Source organism: Strongylocentrotus purpuratus, unplaced genomic scaffold, assembly GCF_000002235.5.
Source record: "Strongylocentrotus purpuratus isolate Spur 01 unplaced genomic scaffold, Spur_5.0 spur5_scaffold_15, whole genome shotgun sequence".
Taxonomy (NCBI): Eukaryota; Metazoa; Echinodermata; class Echinoidea; order Camarodonta; family Strongylocentrotidae; genus Strongylocentrotus; species Strongylocentrotus purpuratus.
In genome coordinates, this window is record NW_022145600.1 from 13,266,649 (window position 1) to 13,286,367 (window position 19,719).

Here is a 19,719-nt window from a genome sequence, read left to right on the forward strand (position 1 = left end):
CCAAGATGACCATACTGGCTGATCAGATGAAGAAGGAGAAAGATTGTCTGGAAAGACAGAAGGCTTCCAGGGCTGAGCTCCAAAACGACTTCAAACTTCTGCAATTTGACAACCAAAAGAAAGAGACCCTAATTCAAAGTCTCCGGGACCTTGTCGACACGTAAGCCAATTTGATAATTCTTTTCTTTTCTTTAAAAACAAAAACTCCGGTGTCTAGAATAAGTTCTGTACATTTAAACGTCTTACTAAGCTCTGTTAAATTGTCATTAATAATGTAGCAAGTATGACTTCCCACTCAGAAAGGTATCTTTCAATAAGAAGCAAATTGCTTCAAGTATATAGGCAAGTGTTTCCATTGAGAAAATCTGCCTTCATTTTTAAAAGAAATTACAACCTAAATTGTATTCCCGTCAAAGCCAAAGTTGGAAATAAATGTCAAAAAGCAAATAAAGAAACAAAACATTTCAAAGAGATTAATTTTCAAGTTTTATTTTTTCATTTTCTCTTGCAATACAGCCTGCAGAAGAACTGCTTGAACAAGAACAGGGGCGCTGCTCGGTTCCAAGCGAGAAACGCGGCGGATCATGCGACCGTTGCCTCAATGCCAACCATCAAATGCGAGGTCCTAGATATTGATGACATCCTGCCTTTCTCAGGATGCCATAAACCAGGTGACCTTAGCAACATGCCTGTCCTCGGCAAAGGCACCTACGGCAAGGTGTACCTTGGTCGCCATGGTGATGACCTTCGACCCATCGCCATCAAGCAGCCAGTGTTGCATTCGGACTACCGCAGGGACATGCTGCAGCAAGAGAAGCTGCTGATGAATGAAAGAGCCACGAATGAGTCCATGGTGCAGCAATTGCTGTCAGGGTCTCCCTACTTCCCCAAGATGCTTGGGATGGTTACCATCGGTAATGACCTCTGCACGGTGATGGATTTCATCGGCAACAAGAAGACTGGTAGGACGTACCCTCTCTATCGAGCCCTGACCCGCCGCTTCAAGTCCAACCCAAAGCTCGGCCTGATCAACATGTTTCAGGTCTGTGAGGATATCATCAAAGGCATCATGGAGCTCCATCGGGAAGGATACCTGCATAATGACCTGAAATCAAACAACATCTTGCTGGAGAAGCGAAGCCAGCGCTGGCACGCCATCATCATCGACCTCGGATTAGCCAGTGCAATGGCTTACGCCAAACAGAGGCGATTCTCCGACAAGAGAAGGGCTGAGTACAGATCGAGAAAAATTTACACTTATATGGCCCCTGAAGTTGTCCTGTATGGAAAGCGCAACTCAGTGGCCTCTGACATCTACTCTTTCGGCGTCATCCTCGAGTCCATCGCCAGGAAGATCAAGTTCAGCGAGGTGGCGGAACTGGCGGAGGACTGCACCGAGCAAGATCCACTCAAGAGGCCGCACAGCATGCAGGAAATCCTCCTCAAGATGGAAGCGATCAGTGCTTCCTACTACTGAAGAGGCTAGGGGACGGGGACGGGGACGGGGTTGGAGTAGGAGTGGCCGAGGCATCACTCATTTGCGAGGACGCTGGTACCACATTCCGGATGGATCAAGAATAGTGCCAACACCACAGCTGTAAGGACCATCAAGAGACTGTCTTCCTCTTGCGATCATCATTTAAAGGTGTGCCTTCACATAACAACTCATCCTGGTTGTTAGATGGTCTTCCATCCCTGAAGCCTCTACTTTATCGGTCAGCTATTGGCTACAGTCGAGACAGAAACCTCCATCATCCTCAGTCTCTTAAAATAATTAAACACAGTGGAAAATGCACTGGCAGAAACTACCCTCTAAAAGCAAAAACAAGGGGGAGAAACTGCTCCAACACTCACTCTAACTATCGTCACATGGGAATGGTTGTTTATAGCCACTATCGAACAAGATTGGTGAAAACGGAAGTTGAATTTATTGCAGCCCCATGTTACATTGACTTGGATGGAAATCGTCACTTATTGGAATAAAAAAGGAAACCAATCAGCATCTTAGACAGTAAGCTAAACGAGAATAGAAAAACAAAAGAAAAGAAAGGAAAAAGAAAAGAAAAGAAAGGAAAAAGAAAAGAAAAGAAAGGAAAAAGAAACAAACAAATAAAGAAAAGAGAATAAAAGAAACAAAGCAACACTGAAACAAAGGAAGAAAACAAAGAATCAAAGAAACGCAGAAACAAAAATAAAAGGAAATCTTTCTGATTAAAGGCAATTATTCTCTAGCGTCACTCGTCTTCCCGTCCAAGGTATTCGGATCACCTCATTGTACTGATCACACCGCTCCCTGACATGCGTCCTCTACGTTCAATGGACGACGGGGCACAAGTTCAAGAATGTATTACTGGTATCAGAGGTATATGACATTTCTCACAGAATAATTGATCAAGGATCATATCAACTTACGTAGCTCTGTAACTGATTGAAAGATAAGTGATGAATCAAAAATACGGACCAAATTAATCTTGAACCCGAAGAAGCTTGACATGACGCACGTATCTATAATAAAGTTTTTGAAAGTGTTAAAACACAATCCTTTATAATTCAGTGGCCTATATAGCCTGTAAATTTTGTTGTCGTTTCCTCAAGGAAAATTTAGTTTAATAAATATGGAGAAAACATGAGGTGTGAATAAGAATACACAAAATAAGGGTATTTCGAAGGGAAAAGCAAGAGAGGAAGATAGAGAAAAAGGTATAAGAGAGAGAGAGAGAGAGAGCTAGATCATGAGAAAGTGTGTGCGTGTGTGTTTGTGTATGTGTATTTGTGGTAGGCATGGCGCTTTCCATAATGTTTTTAATATTACTGAATAATGACTGCAAACAATCACGAAACATAACATGCATAATGTCACTTTTTATTGTTTTCTGTTCTAATGTACCCTCCCGTCTTCTTCCTTTTTTTCCTGTTTTCTCTTAACTTGTTCTTTCAACTTCTTCTTTTTATATATTCTTCTTTTCTTCATTCCAAATTTTCACGTAGGGCTACTCACTCATTTAGATTAAATGATAAACGAAAGAAAAAGTATAAAAAGTAAGGGGAGGAGGTTAATACAAGATTAAACGATCCCCTCACAAACCCTCCCCAGTCGGTCGCTTTTAATCTACCTGATACGTGTGACGTCCATTCAAGGCAACGCATTAAAAGGCGGATCGTGCGAATCTAAAAGTCCCTATTCATGCTCACTGAAGCCGTGCCTCTGATCGTTGCAATGTTCCCTAATATTGAATTCGATAGTATTTCGAAATTTCTCAATTCATACTGGTGTGTATATGTTATATTTTATACCAGGGTAATTATAATGGAAATGGATTCACAGCTTCAAGCCACTTAACGGTTGGTCACTTGTATGAAGCCGATCACACGCTAAGGAATTGGTCAAGCACAATTAAGGTAAATTAGATAATTACATGTATTCATATTTTATGTTCTCGACTAATTTTTAGCGGGCATTTCGATAACGTGGCAGTACCTTAGATTACTGTAGTTACACCAGGGACGTGACAGAGAAGCATTGGAATCAAGCTGCTCTCCTTTGCCACGTGCTCCAAGCCGCCGAAAAGTTATACGCTAATTTGCAACTGTTGACCAGGTGGTGAGATAAAAGAGATAAAAACACCTTCTTTTTTTTTTTTACATAATAGCAGTGAAGGGATGTTCCTTTAATATTGTCTACCTGAGGAACTGCATATTTTATGCACACGCGGCATACTAGTACCTTGAGCATGTAAAGGCGCTATATAAATGTACTAGATTTAGGAAAATCAAGGTTGACGCATTCTCGATCGCCGACTGAGACGACGTAACGCATGCGCAGTGCCTTAAAATGACGTCACACGCTGCAGTCAAAGCTGTCGACATGCAAATCTAAAAGTCCCTAATAATAACCGCTTGCATAACACGTGATTACGACTCCAAACATCTCCTTTACTTTTTTACCTTGCAAACATATACAAATTCCGCAAGGCTCCGTCCACCTGTAGACCCACTCCAGCGCGAGCACGCCCCAGTAAAATCCAAAACCAATCAGGCAAGAAGCCCGGCAATAGGGACTTTTAGATTTACACGACGAGAACGTGGACCGCCACGTGTGACATCCTTTTAAGGTAATGTGACGTCATTTTAAGGCACTGCCGGGCACGGCCCAGTGCCTTAACTCAATGTCACACGCGGCAGTCCACGCTCTCGTCGCGTAAATCTAAAAGTCCCTATTGGAAAGCAAACACGTCCCTTCTATTCTCTCTGAATTAGATTTCGCGTCGGCCAGACACTTCATTCGGATCCAGCGAAAACAAAAGAAAAGGCGCCACCATCCCACCACCAAACCACTCACCCTTCCGATTCAAATACTAAAAAGTGAAAGTGCTCGGAATACATTTCTGGCAATGAAAGACATATTCACAGATAGAAAGGTGAACCTTGCGCTTAGGTTCAGAGTATAGACACAGTGAGAGGTTTTGGAAACACACAGACGAATGCCTGAATGATTCTATATGAAACAGGAGTGAGGGTGGGTGTGTGTGTGGGGTCACGCATTATATTGTGAACGTTTAGAAGAATGCGTTTCTCATTAATTACTCATTGGGCAATTTTCTTTGGGTTTTCTTTGGTGTTTTGCTTTGAGAGATTCCTAAACATGCACAGAAAGTTGAATGTATAAGAAGGCTTTGAATGAGCGACAGGTAGAGAGAACTAGAATGCTGTTATCAACTCTGAACTCCTTTAGTTTTCTTGGAAAATACAATATTTGGCTTGCTTTACTAGCTACAATCTGTGAGTTTCTATTCCAATTTAGCTTCTCGTCAACAAAAATTACCCTGTCCAATTATTTATATTCTGAAACCTGTTCAATACAATGGCCATGGATAACCAAAGATTCATGTAATTGGATTTGAAGTGAACGCCGAAAGTCAAAAATAATTTCCTTAGTTTTGTTTACATTCAGGATGAAATGACTATCACACCATTCAACAAACTGTTTGACTTGCTCAAAATAAACTCTAGCTTCATTCAGTAGAAATACATTAATGACAGTATCATCGGCGTATTTGATTATTGCACAGTTGGATTTTGAAACTTTACAGTCGCTTGTGTATTGAAAACAAAATCGGAGAAATTACGCACCCTTGTGGTGCACCTATACTCAGTGACTTTAACACCTGATGTAATAGTATTGTACTTAACCCATTGTGGTCTATCTGCAAGAAAGTAATGGATAATCATGGAAAGTTTGGGTTGAGTGGAACATTCAGATTCAGAAGTCTATCAATCAGTAAATGTGGTACAATCGTATTGAAAACACTTGAAAATCAAATCTGACATAGGACGTTGGGGCTTCAAGATGTTTGTACAGGCTATGAAAATATGCAAGTACCTCACACTTCTGTTTTTTTAATATGCAAATTGAGATTGATCAAAATCATTCACTTGACATCTAAAACAAATTAGCAAGATTCTTCCTAGGCACTTCATGACATAGACGTAAGAGTAACTGGTCGATAATGATTTAACCCAATATATACATATCACCAATTCTCCGTTCTCTGGTTGCCAGTTGAAAAAAGGATTATTTTTAAATTATGTTACTTGTACATCATTCAGTTTACTCTCTTTCTTCCCCTACATACCTGAGCAACTCTGTTTCAAAATACAACCCCACACGAAGTCTTCGCTCCTCATCAGACACACTATTACTTAATACACCCAGAATAAAACATGCTTGGGGGAACGGGCTTTCTCAGCCATGGGTCCAAAAACTGTGGAATAAGCTCCCTCTAAAATTACGTCAACTGTCATCGACAGAAACATTCAAATTACAACTAAAAACCTATTTGTTTCTTTCGTTGTAATTATTGCAATATTCTAATTTACTATGTCTAGGAGAATTCCGAATTTGTTTTTCGGTTTATTGTTTTTTCTTTCTGATGCCTGTTACATGTACTCTTTTCTAAGCGCCATGAGCACCAAAAGGTGGACCTGTGCGCTATACAAGTAGCCACTATTATTATTATTAGGTGATACGTATGAAATATACGTATCACCTTTTGATTTCGTCAAGATTTTTATTATTAGGTGATACGTATGAAATATACGTATCACCTTTTGATTTCGTCAAGATTTTTCTTTATTAGGTGATACGTACGAAGTCTACGTATCACCTATTGATTTCGTCAAGATTTTTATTATTAGGTGATACGTATGAAGTCTACGTATCACCTATTGATTTCGTCAAGATTTTTATTCCTAGTATTCTTCCTCGATTTTGTTCGCAGGATATCTCAAGACCGAATGAAGCCATTGTTATGAATCTTTCAATGATGATAGATCTTAGTCTAACTTAGAACTGCGTGACTTTTCAAAGACTCAAAGTCATCGTGACGTCATCCAGGCGCCATCTTGTGAAAATCAACTAATGATCATATCTTCATAACGGAAAAGTATTTCTCATTCATAATTATCACGATTAAGATCAATATCCGTCCGGTCAATTTCAGGTCAATAAACGTGCGCAAATGCGCGCGTGCGCGCTCGTCCGCGCGTTTACGCACGCGCAAAAATTTAAAATGCTCTAAATCATCCCAAAAAATGTTTGCATACGTTTCAGGCCATATAGAGCATTTGATAAAAAAAATTGCGCGTACTAGCATTTTGCAACATAGAATCGCCGAATTTTCTTTATCATCATATTTGGCACATTTTTCCAAGCTTTTTGATAACTTGTTCATCTTTTAATAACGCAATGAGCGTCGCCAAAGTTGACAGCGCGCGCGGATCTGCGTTATCATTATCCACAATACATGGGCAAAATCATGCCTATACAAAATTCATTGTAACTCTTCAGAATAGATAGGAACTCCCAATATTTTTTTATATTTAGATAGATTATGAGTCGGAGATATGATTTCATGTCTCATTTGACCCTCAATTAAATCATGACGTCATCATAATGGCCTCCGAACTCAAAATTTCAATTTGCGTATTATGACGTAAGCATATTTTTGGAAAACTGATTGTATCTCTGTAAATAGTGATTAATTTTGTTTCAAATTTTGATATGTTCTAGCTGAGACAATTTTCTACAAATACAGAGTCCACAATTTTTCATTTTTGACAAAGGCATCATGGCGTAATCTTGCAATTAAAGGAGGCATGTCATTTTTTTACATTTTGCGTGTATTCTCAATGGGACATGACTTTTTCTCAAAAGAGGATTCTACATTTTTGTCTTTCGCGAGCAATATCGCCCTTATTTCTGCATGGATTTTGTTGATTTTTAAGTATGTTGTCGCTGAGACAATATGCTATCACAAATGTGTCATTTATTTTTCAATCAGATGCCGGGATCATGCTCATATTTCACTTGCAAAGTAAGATTTCAGAATTCCATTTCCCGTTTACGTGTAATCGCTATGGGAGATGTTTTGGTATATCGGTATACGCACTTGACTTCCAACCTCGAGATCCCTGGTTCGAGTCCGGGTGTTTCCAACAATATTTTTTTTCACTTTTTTTCCTTTTGACCTTTCACTGTACCATCTCCTTTGAATATTAAAACACGTAGATTCGCAAATAATGTAATAAACAACCCTTTTTACTTTATTATTACCCTATTTTCACTTGATCCATTACTTTTTGCGTGTAATCCCTATGGGAGATTACTTTTTCTCAAATCTGGATTCTACATTCCTGTCTTTTACGAGCAATATCGCCGTTATTTCTGTATGGATTTTGTTGATTTTTGAGTATGTTCGTCCGCGCGTTTACGTGCGCGTAAAAATTTAAAATGCTCTAAATCATCTCAAATTTTTTTTGCATATGTTTCAAGCCATATGGAGCATTTGACAAAAAAATCACTCAAACGCGCATGCGCGCGCGCTTTTTGCGCGTTCTGGAATTTTGCAACATAATTATAATCGCCCAATTTTTTCTGTCATCATGTTTGACACATTTTTCCAAACATTTTGACACCATGTTAATCTCTTTATCACTACTAATAACGGAATGAGCGTCCGTTCAAGATAAATATCCGTGCGCACTAGCTCTTGTATTACATAGCATATATGGGCAAAAACATGCCTATAAAAAGTCCATTGGGATAAATAAGGATTGCCAAGTTTTTTTCATATTTAGATAGAGTATGAATCGGAGATATGATTTCATTTCTCATTTGGCCATTAAATGCATCTTGACGTCATCATAATCGCCTTGGAAGTCAAAATACAAAATTGCATATTATGACGTCATTATATTTATGGACAATTTAGTGTATTTCTCATAATATTGACTGATTTTCTTCCAAATTGAGGTATCTTGTAGCTAAGGCAATTGCCTACAAGATAAATACACATTGCTTTTTATTTCATTGATGTCATCATAGTACAAAATTCAATTAAAGGCCACATGTCAGAATTTTTTCAATTTGCGTGTTATGCCTATGTAAGGTGAATTTCGTTCACATCATGAATCTACATGACATTGATCTTTGAGCACTATCTAGCTCATTTGTGCTTTATGTTCTCCCAAATTTTGATACGGTGTAGCTAAGAAAATTATCTACAAGAATGACGTAAATTATTTATCATTTTGATGACATCATCATAGTGAAAAATTCAATTAAAGGCGACATGTCAGAATTTTCTTAGTTTGCGTGTTAGGCGACTTTTTCTGAAATCCTGATTCTACAAATCTCTATCAAATACCTGAAGGGGGCGCTATACCACTCTTAATCATGGTCACCAGGGAATTTCAGTATAAACTTTTACATAACATCATATTTTGTAATGATAAACTGTATCTTTTTGGATTAACACAGTCAAATGTATGTTCCTTTTGTAGAAAAGAGATAGAAACCTATCGTCCTATCTTCTTTGAATGTTCTGAAGGGTCCAGAATATGGAATGAGGTGGAAAACAATTTAAAGATGTTTCATTTTCTTAATATGCAATGGATTGATGTGTTACTAATACCCCATTCACAGTGGTTTTGAAATTTGTAGCGGCGTTGTAGCGGAGCGGCGACACCGCCATAACACCGCTACAAATGCATTCACAGTAGAAAAGTTATCCCGCTGCAGCAGCGGGATAAATATCATGTACCCATTCACGCTGCAGCGGGTGATTTTTATTACCTCCGTAACAAACACGTGTATGCATGGCTCATGACCCGCGAGTGACCCCGATATGACCGGAAATACTTCAGCGCGGGGTTTTCGATTGCTTGAAATTGTATCCTCGATCATAGTACTTTTTAAAAAACTAGCATTTTTATTGCTTCCAGTCAGAATATTTTAATTTTTTGAAGTGTGAAATATTTTTATTTGGATAATTATAATATCTACATAATAATAAAATCAATTTGAATCCACTGGTTACTTTATTTCTATTTCACTTTATGTTCCCCATTGCTGGAGAAAAGAGGTCAGTGATAGGTAAGTAAACAAATCACACGTGTTTGTCGCGGTGTTATAGCGGAGAGCCTTCACACTGAGTAAACACCGCGACAGCAGCGGGACTGTCCCGCTGCTGTAGCTAGGCGAACCTAGCGATAGTTTGTCGCGGCGTTATCGCGAGGCGGTGTTATCCCGCGATAGTTTATAACGGGTCCGAGCCTTCACACTGAAGACAACACCGCGACAGCAGCGGGACAGTCCCGCTGCTGTCGCGGTGTTTGAGGCCACTGTGAATGGGGTATTAGTTTCATGTTCTGCCCCTCTCATTTTTTTTTGGTCTGTCTCTGCATCTATCTATATCTCTCTCTCTACTCTTTCACCCTCTCTCCCCCTCTCTCTCTCTACTCTTTCACTCTCCGCCTCTCTCTCTCTCTCTCTCTTGCCTTGCCTCCCTCTTATTCTATTGCTCTGTCTCCCTCTGCCCTACGCAGTTGAATATAATCACCTAATAATAAAAATCTTGACGAAATCAATAGGTGATACGTAGACTTCATACTAACTTATGGATAGACCATAAATGGGAGAAGTATTTTATAACGAAAGATGAAATCGTGAAAATGCGTTCTTCTTTATGCTACACATGAGCATAATTACGTATCACCTAATTCGTCAAGGTGACGAATTAAAGTCTAGTGTGTATGTGCATTTGTGCTGGTAGACAAAAAAGGTTTCGTTACCCGGATTAATAATAATAATAATAACATTTATAATGCGCACATATCTACCCCAAGAGATGCTCAAGGCGCCTAACAAGGTAAGTACATTGAACGAAAATAATTTAACATAATTAAATATAATTCAACAACGTTATAACATCAGATTGTGAAATACACTACGTCTTAACTAAGGAATTCAGACATTAGATAGGTTTTCAGTTGTTTTTGGAACACATTTTGATTGGCTGACATTTTGATTGAATGGGGTAGGGAGTTCCATAACCGGGGTGCAGCAGCTGTAAAAGCTCTGTCTCCCCAACTCCTCTTTGTTCTTAATTGTGTTAAATTTGTTGAATTAGAGGAACGAAGACCTGCACGAGAACTTAAAGAGATAGTAAGAAGAGAGGAAATATATTCAGGGACTGATCCATTTAGTGAACGGTGGGTGAGTAGTAGAATTTTATATTTGATACGCTGTTCTATTGGAAGCCAGTGAAGGTTCTTGAGTATTTGAGTAGTATGGGTCGAACGTTTAGATTTAGTGACAAGGCGGGCAGCTGCGTTTTGAACCTTTTGTAGTCTGTGAATTTGGTATTTAGGAAGTCCATAAAGGAGAGAGTTACAGTTATCGAGATGAGATGTTACAAAAGCATGAGTCAATTGTTGAGTTGTTTGGGGGGTTAAAAAATTCCTTATAGCGCGAAGATTACGAAGATGATAATTGGCAAATTGACAATTGGTAAAGTTGAGGGCAGCCAAAGGGAATCCGATACTTCAACCAGGGAGAGTGTTAGAGAATATTGATCGATTTTCTTTCAAATTGTGATATGTTCTAGCTGAGACAATTCTCTACAAATATAATGCCCACAATTTTTCATTTTGACAAAGGCATCATGGCGTATTTTGGCGATTAAAGGAGGCATGTCAATTTTTCACATTTTGCGTGTATTCTCTATGGGACATGACCTTTTCTTAAAATTGGATTCTACACTCCTGTCTTTCGCGAGCAATATCTACTTCATTTTAGCTTAGTTTTCGCTGAGCTTCAAATATGTTGTAGCTGAGACAATAAGCTATCACATGTATGCCTTTTATTTTCGATCAGATGCCGGAATTATGCTCATATTTCACTTGCAAAGTAAGATTTGAGAATTCCATTTACCATTTATGTGTATAATCGCTATGGGAAATGTTTTGGTATATCGGTAACGCACTTGACTTCTATCCTCGAGATCCATGGTTCGAGTCCGGGTGTCTCCAACAGTATTTGTCTTCACTTTTGTTTTCTTTTTGACCTTTCACTGTACCATCTCCTTTGATTATTAAAACACGTAGAGTCGCAAATAATGTAGCCTATAATCTAGGCGGAGTGCCGAGCTTTTTTCTTTGCTGCTAGACTAACCTTAAGCAGAACGTCTGATACGGCGAGACTACGAACCGTGAGTCGCGAAGCGGCTCACCGCCTATAATCACTGGTCTAGCTAATCAATATTAATATATATTCAAAATGGCGGATCTATGAATCATTCAACAGCCCTACCAAATGGTCGCGTAGAAAATCACTGCACAAGGGGATTGCTTGGTATATTGCACTCTTTCCAAAACCAGTAGGTAATGCAACAAAAATATCCCTGCCGGCTTCAATAACGCTACGAATAGCGGATTCCTGCAGTTCTCTGAATTTTCCATTAGGAATGCCTAGTTTGTTGGCCGCATATGATAAACTTTCTCGCAGAAGATCGTCGTCGCATGAACTACCCGCCATCTTGGATGAAGAAAATGACGTAATGTCACGTGATTTATAATATGCATATGCATAGACTCTTCTCCATACGTGTTTCTGATTGGTTGAGTTCATTTCGTATTCATGAGGTTTTTTCGTACGAAAAACTGCCACGGATTCATGGTCGATAATAAAAAAAACAACGACTAAAGCTAGACCAGTGATTATAGGCGGTGAGCCGCTGGCTCACGGTTCGTAGTCTCTGCTTCAGCTCGTTCTGCTTAAGGTTAGTCTAGCAGCAAAGAAAAAAGCTCGGCACTCCGCCTAGATTATAGGCTACAAATAATGTAATAAACAACCCTAAGTACTTTATTATTATCCTTTTTTTCCACTTAATCCATCACTTTTTGCATTTAATCCCTATAGGAGATGACTTTTTTGTCAAATCTGGATTCTACATTCCTGTCTTTTGCGAGCAATATCGCCGTTATTTTCGCTTGGTTTTTGTTGATTTTGGAGTATGTTGTAGCTGAGACTATATGCTATCTAAATGTCCCCTCATTTTTCCAATCAGATGTCATCATGGTCTGTTGATGATGACCATCATCAGCATCATCATGATCATCGTCATGATCATCATTGTTTACATGTCTATATAACTTCTCCCTTTCTCAATACAGTAAATATTATAATCTATCATAAGACTTGAAGACAGACCACCTTATTCGTCCTCGTGACGAATTAAATTCTAGTTTATTATTATTCTTCCTCGAATTTGTTCGCAGGATATCTCAAGACTGAATAAAGCCATTGTCATGAAACTTGCCATGATGATAGATCTTAGTCTAACTTAGAACTGCGTGACTTTTTAGAGAATAAAAAATATCGTGACGTCATCCAGGCGCCATTTCGTGAAAATCAACTTATGATCATATCTTCATAACGGAAACTAATTTCTCATTTATAATTATCAGGATTAAGATCAATATCCGTCCGGTCAATTTCAGGTCAATAAATGCGCGCAAAAATGCGCGTACGCGTTTGTGCTCGCGTTAACGCGCGCGTAAAATTTTAAATTGTTCAAAATCGTCTTAAATTTTTTTTGCATACGTTTCAGGCCATTATAAGCATTTCATAAAAAATCGCGCAAAACACGCATTTTTGCGCGTTTTCGTTCGTCACGGCCGAACGAAAAATAATTACCCCTCAATTTTTTTTTCGTAAGATATTCGTCATATTTTTCTGAACAATTTGATACCATGTTCATCTTTTTATCACTATCAATAATGGAATGAGCGTCCGTTGAAGATAAATATCCGTGCGTGCTAGTTCATGTATTACATAGCATATATGGGCAAAAACATGCCTATAAAAAGTACATCGGGATGAATAAGGACTGCCATTTTTGTCTTCATCTTTAGATAGAGTATGAGTTGGAGATATGATATCATGTCTCATTTGGCCATTAAGTGCTCAAGGCCCCAATTCAATTCCAAATTTCCAACGTTATTTAAATTACACGAGGGTTTGTATCTTTTTACAAAATACACGATAAACAATTAGCCGAAAATAACCTCGTGTCAAGTTTAGCTGAATAAATGCGGGTATTATTCGATGGTAAAAAGTTTGTAAAACGACTTTCAATTAAAGGGAGACAAAAATCTTTTCTCAAAGTTTGTTGATTCAGGGAAGCAGGGTGCGATCCAGCCGGGGCGATTCTCAACAACATGAAGCAAATAGTAAGCATCTAAAAACTTCAGATGCCTGTTTGATTATGATTTAAATTTGAGTGTATGCCTCAATCATATATAGAGAATATAACCACTAATTTCGCTGAAACGATTCTCCTCCTCCCCGTTCTTCTTCATCTTCTGCTTCCTAGTTGTAGTAGTTGGAGTAGTAATAGCAGCAGTATCATTATAATCATTGTTATATTTATAATTATAGTAAATATCGTAATTATAATCAATATTATAGTAAGTGTGTGTTAATGTTATTATTCTTATAGTTATTTGCATGCTTTTTCTTCTGATCATAATTATCGTACACACAATACGTCATGTGCCAAGAATTTATTGCTATGATACATCCAAGATGTCTACCAAAACTGTCAATTCGTTGCTGAAATATTATCAAGCCAAAAGAAGGAACATTAGAATTTCTATTTTAAATTGAAATAAATTATATAGGAGAAATAAATAGAGAATACAATCATGATTTTGGAACTAGGGGATTAACATGGACATAATGCACTTGTTAACATGACCGAATTATCTCTTATTCATTCTACCTCCAATTTTTCAGACTGTTTTCAAAACAATATCATGTGTGTCGATCATAGTTCTATGTAGCTTGATGTCTCCTCGTAATTTAAACAATCTAAGCAACAATTTCTGAATTTTAGCGACAATCGTTCGCTCTTGCGGCTCTTTAATACTATTATGACGTGCAATAACAAATTGAAATTTCAGAACTCATGATAAATTCGTTTAAAAGTTGATTCCACTTGATTCTATTGTTCTGGTTATTTAGCAGAACGAGATATAAATTGACATTCTCATGGCTTACGACTTTGCATTAGTGTTCAGCGTCTCTACAATGCTATTTAAACAATATTTGGAGACAAAAGACGGCATTTTTATGTAGCGTCAAAAGCCATCAAATAACAAAAACATGGCAGATAAAAAGATCCTCAGTACTGGGTCTAATAATTTAAAGAACACTTAATTTGAACCCGGCCATATTCTCTCTCTCACTTGTTTGTCATTGCCTTCATTTTCCCTCGCTTACTTCATTCTTACCACGGAATATGTAATGTGTATGTGTAGGCCTCATTATGTTAATTAGGGTCAATGGTCAAATTGTCTCAATATATCTTCCATACATCCATAATTATCAAGGCTAAACAGTAGAAACTTGACATATGGATAGATCATAATGGGAGAAGCATTTTATATAAAAATATGACATCGTGAAAATGCATTCTTCATTATGTAAATCATTAGCATACGTATCACCTAATTCGTCAAAGTGACGAATTAAAGTCTAGTTATTATTAACTTGCTGGGTTTCTTAATGATAGGAATTGGAATAATAACTGACGACTTCCAAAGTTGTGGAATGACACCATTATCAATATTCAAACGGAAAATACAAGTAAAAATGTAGGCAAGTAAATAATGTTGTTGATGGCAAATCTCAGAACCTCAGAACCCGGTGGTTTGTCCCACCAAGTTTAAGCTCTTCTAAAATGAGTGAACAGAAAAGCGAATTTAGGGGCAGATTGGAGCCTCCCTCCCCCGTTGATTCAATTCTCTCTAAAGTTTGGCATTTGCTTTGAAAAATAAAACCTTAACAAAACATATTTACCCTTGGTAAATAAGGCTAAATCGTTATTGTTATTAATTGATCTACCGCGTAGCGTGCTAGAGCACCTATTGAGCACCTATCTCATGAATGGCATGGTGAAAGACCGTTAACCATTCATGGCATGTGCCTACAAAGTATAATTTGGTTAATTTATTGTAGCATCTATTCGATTTTTATAATTCCTTGATTTGGTGTCTGTTTTTGTCTCTATTTCTGTTATGGAAGAAAACACTATACAATGCGTCCCAGATAAAACGAAACCGAGAATTATCGATGTTTCATCATAACTTAATCACAATTATAATTGATAAATGACACATATTTGGAAAGCTTAGATCCTCCTCTTTCATTTGATGAAACAGATAATAATGCATATTTCACGCATGAGTGATTAAAATAAATTTGAAGAGAGGAAAACAAAAAGTCATTTTTCCTGATTGAGGTGTCATATGAAAGGGCAGAAACCCAACTTTCTAGAAATGTGATTTTCTCTTTGAAATTCAGATACCGGGGTAAAATTCAATGAATTATCGAAAATTTATTGCATTTTATTTTTCATTTTTTTTATTTGTGGGAACTGCCCCCTACCCTAGCCCCCGCTGCGTACATTCATGGTTCCGTGACAAAGCAATGGCCTCGTAACTGTGAGACCCCAGGATCAAAACCGTGTCGATATGCTATATTAGTGCCTTTTTGTGGGGCATTAATCCTCATTACTGTCATTTATGACTTAAGGGCGTAGGTCCCCTAGTTGATAAGCATATTATCATACACATGCTTTAGCAGTCACGCAAAACAAACACTGGCTTATTATTATTCAATCAAATCTGAAAATGTATACTATTATCTAGATCTATTAGGAATAAATCATTTTTAAAATAATTCCATAAATTGGGGTAAAAAAAAACATTCCAACTATATGAGCGACAGTGTAGTGCCTTTAAGGTCTGCAGTAACGGGAGTGACCGATAGACAATGGTAATTGATGAGGTGGTCTGCAGTCACTATGAACATGACAGACAATGAAAGCGGACAAAATATACAGTTTCTCAGGTAGACAAAGAAACATCCCTTCACTGCTATTATGTAAAAATGTGTAGAACAGGTGAATATGCATGTGACACCTGTTCTACACATTTTTACATAATAGTTCATAGTGAGTGAAACCTGTGGGGTGGGGCGTTTCACAAAGCCTTTTTTCAATGACAAATAACAAAAATCAGTGACAAATCTGCTGATAACCAATCAGAAGCAAGCATTTCAGTAGTTTATAAAAAAAATTGTCATTTGTCACTGATGACAAGTTTTGTGAACGCCCCCAGATGTGTGTAACTAGCTAGCCACTGGTGAGGAGGTCTACAGTAAGAGACCTGAGATAGGTGATGTCTGTTCCCTGGAAAGAAGGTTGATGTAACCTGTGCTTAATTATGTGTATGCTGTATAATTTCTCGGCCAATTAAGAGTAGGGGGTTTTGTCCCCCTTATTTCAGATAGCCAATACAAATTGACTCGGCCTACTACTTGGTGTTTGTTGCCTGTTTGTTTACGCCCCCCCCTGACAGACTACGACAGTACTTATGATAATTAAATCTTTTACAAGCACTTCAATTTAAGGGTAACACTATTGAATGTAAATAAAGAGAGGACGTTTGAATATGACATCGGGCCTGGATCCGCAAGTCGTTGACTCTTGGAAGTGCACAACATTCCAATTGAAAATCTATTTATATACGCAAATTATATTCCATTTTCTTCACAGGTTGTACGAGTCCTGATTGCATCCCATCTGATATGGTTGTCCATGAATCAGAATATCATCGGAATCCCCCAAAGAGCAGGATGGAGTCTGGCGGAAGGAATCCATGTTTTCACTTCACAGCTATCGTCTCTCTGATGGTGTATCTATGTTTCTTTGTCCCATTGGCATTTTGGTAATAATAAATGGCGTAGCTACGAGAAAGGGGCACAGTCCCCTCATTTGAATGCGGAAAGAAGAAAACACGAGATAAAGATGGAAAGAAATATGATGATGATTTGTTTTTCTTCAAGTTTCATCAGTTTTGTCCTCCAACTCTCTACGATTAATCAGGGCTCGACACTAACAGGCGCCCACAATCTAGAACCGAACAGGACATATCACTCATGCAAACAGACCATCAAAAATGTGAAAATAATGAAAATATTGATAAAAGATCGGCAAATGTTGCTGTCTTTTGCGTCTGTTCTGAAAAACAGTTGGAATTACCATCAAGGGTCTAGGGATCTTCATATCGAGAGAAGATGTCATCAACATTTTAGGGGAAATTAATACCAACTGAGTGGGTGATATTTTGCCTGGAAAATATGCAATTATCTATTTTGATGGCTAGCTTTTTAAGTAAAATCAGCTATACACTTGCGTGCGCAAAATAAGGTCTTGTTGTTTTATGACTTTTTCGTCAGATCCAACATCGAATTTATAGATTGCGCTATCTCTGAATTTGTTTGACGATAAATCTTCTAGTTGCATCAATTTGTAGTCGAAATGTTGCTAGTTATTTGGTAATAATTGAACTAAATAGATTTGTGAGAATTATATATATCATAGATCGAATATCAGATTTCTTTTAATCTCGGCGAACTTTGATCACCCGATTATTGTGTAAACCTGTGTCTTTTACAGGTCCCCCTGTGAAGATGTTGTTACACCAAACGAGCTTGGCAAAAATGGCTCCCATCAACAGATAGAGGTTTGTCAAGAGATCAAATATGGCAACGTGGATCATCACACGCAGAAAGCGCACCACTGGGACCAGAAGGGAAGAGTCCCCTACCCCATAACCGATCTGAACTACTTTTACGATGACCTCCCATCCGGAGAGCGAGCTCCGGGACACATCGTGCGGGTGAACAGTCCTGCCAGGACAGTTTCAGTCCTGGAGCCCTTTGATTCAGGAGGTTGCACCAATCATCACAGGGCCACTGTCGATTCTACTGCAAAGCAGGATAACTGCCTGGTGGCCGTCAATGCTGGGTTCTTCAACCCGAGAAGCGGAGCATGCTATGGAAATGTTGTGAGCAATGGGAGGCTTGTCCAAACAAATGGAGGATTGCAGAATGCCCATTTGGGTATCCGAGCTGATGGGACACTTGTCTTTGGGTGAGATTTAGAAGGCACTGTTTTTTAGCTATCTCGTTTACACAATAATTGATGAGTAATAATCTTTCTGACTAATGAAGGTAGAACTATCAGAATACAAGATTGGAGGTATGTTAGTGCTCAATTAACTTGCAGACTTCAAAAGAAGGAATCTTAAAAGGAAAGTCCAAAGTGAGTTTTCAAATTACCGTCCCTGGTTGTGCTTTAATAAAAGCGATACCAAATGCGATTAATAAATTTAGGCAATATGTACCTCCATTGATGAGGAAAAGTCAAAGGTGGTCTATGTCACTGATTTAAATCTTGATTATTTTGGGAAATGATTTGTGATTTTACTGATGTATTAGATTAAATTTGACTTCACTTGCAGATTTAAACAGTAACAAACCAAAGATTGATATGGTTATCTTTATCTAGGTATTTATCAGAAGAAAATGTATTACAAACAGAGAATCCATTTATCCAGCTGGTAGGAGGAGTCGGATGGTTGCTAAGAGACGGTGAAATATATGTAGAAGAGAGCAAGAAAGCAGAATGTGGAGACACAGAGGAAGCAAGTATGTTATAAACAAAGCTTGTAAGAGTTAGAGATAGTTACACAAGAAGTCGCGTTTATTGAGATTGAATTTGGGAGGCAACTATTTAGAGCTACTTGAATTTACCTTTGAGTAGGCCCTATGTACACATGCGTGTGTCACAACTAAATTATCTATCTCAATACATAATTTTTTCTCTATTGTTTATAGGGCTGTTTCAAATTGCGTTCAAAAGAAAAAAGTACAGAGTGGGTGCTTTGCAGAAGGATATGGGACTAAGTAATGCTGTTATGCTTATATCTACATGCATTTATAATATCCCATCCCGACTTGACATTGGCATGGCCTCACCACATAATCTCGATAAACGATCACCTTGATCAGAATAGAGCTGCCAATACTCTATCATGCTGGAGATCTAATTTTGAACATAATTAACTCTCCCTTCAGAAGCTGCACTAGTTGCCTATTCAAGCGCATACAATTTAAGATATTCCACCAGATATGGAAAGTTGTAAATGGATTCACACCAAGATATAATCATACCTTCTCGTATTCTAAGATGATCACATCAACATCTCCTTCAGATCCCAAGTACAAGAAGTCGCCTGCCGCGAAAGGTCTCTCTTGGCCCCAGCACACTGTCTGTGGAACAATTTACCTCTGGAGCTGAAATTTTAAATTCATTAGAAAGTTACAAGTCCAAGTTGAAATGTTGCCTTTCAAATCAATTCTTGACATATGGCACTTATTCAGATTATTATGTCTTATCTATTCTCCTTGTGCGCATTGGAATAGAAGTTCTATATAGATGGCGCAATAGAAATGCCTATTATCATTAT

At 38.1% G+C, this 19,719-nt stretch overlaps 1 protein-coding gene across 1 annotated transcript in view; it reads left to right on the forward strand.

Moving 5' to 3' along the window:
* The window catches only part of LOC752960, a 49,899-nt gene that overhangs the window by 20,808 nt on the left and 9,372 nt on the right, over positions 1–19,719 (forward strand). Inside the window, exons 9-11 of the mRNA XM_030985955.1 lie at positions 16,962–17,133; positions 17,865–18,341; positions 18,759–18,898. Coding sequence (XP_030841815.1) covers positions 16,962–17,133; positions 17,865–18,341; positions 18,759–18,898 — 789 coding nt within the window. The remainder of the gene's footprint in view (positions 1–16,961; positions 17,134–17,864; positions 18,342–18,758; positions 18,899–19,719) is intronic.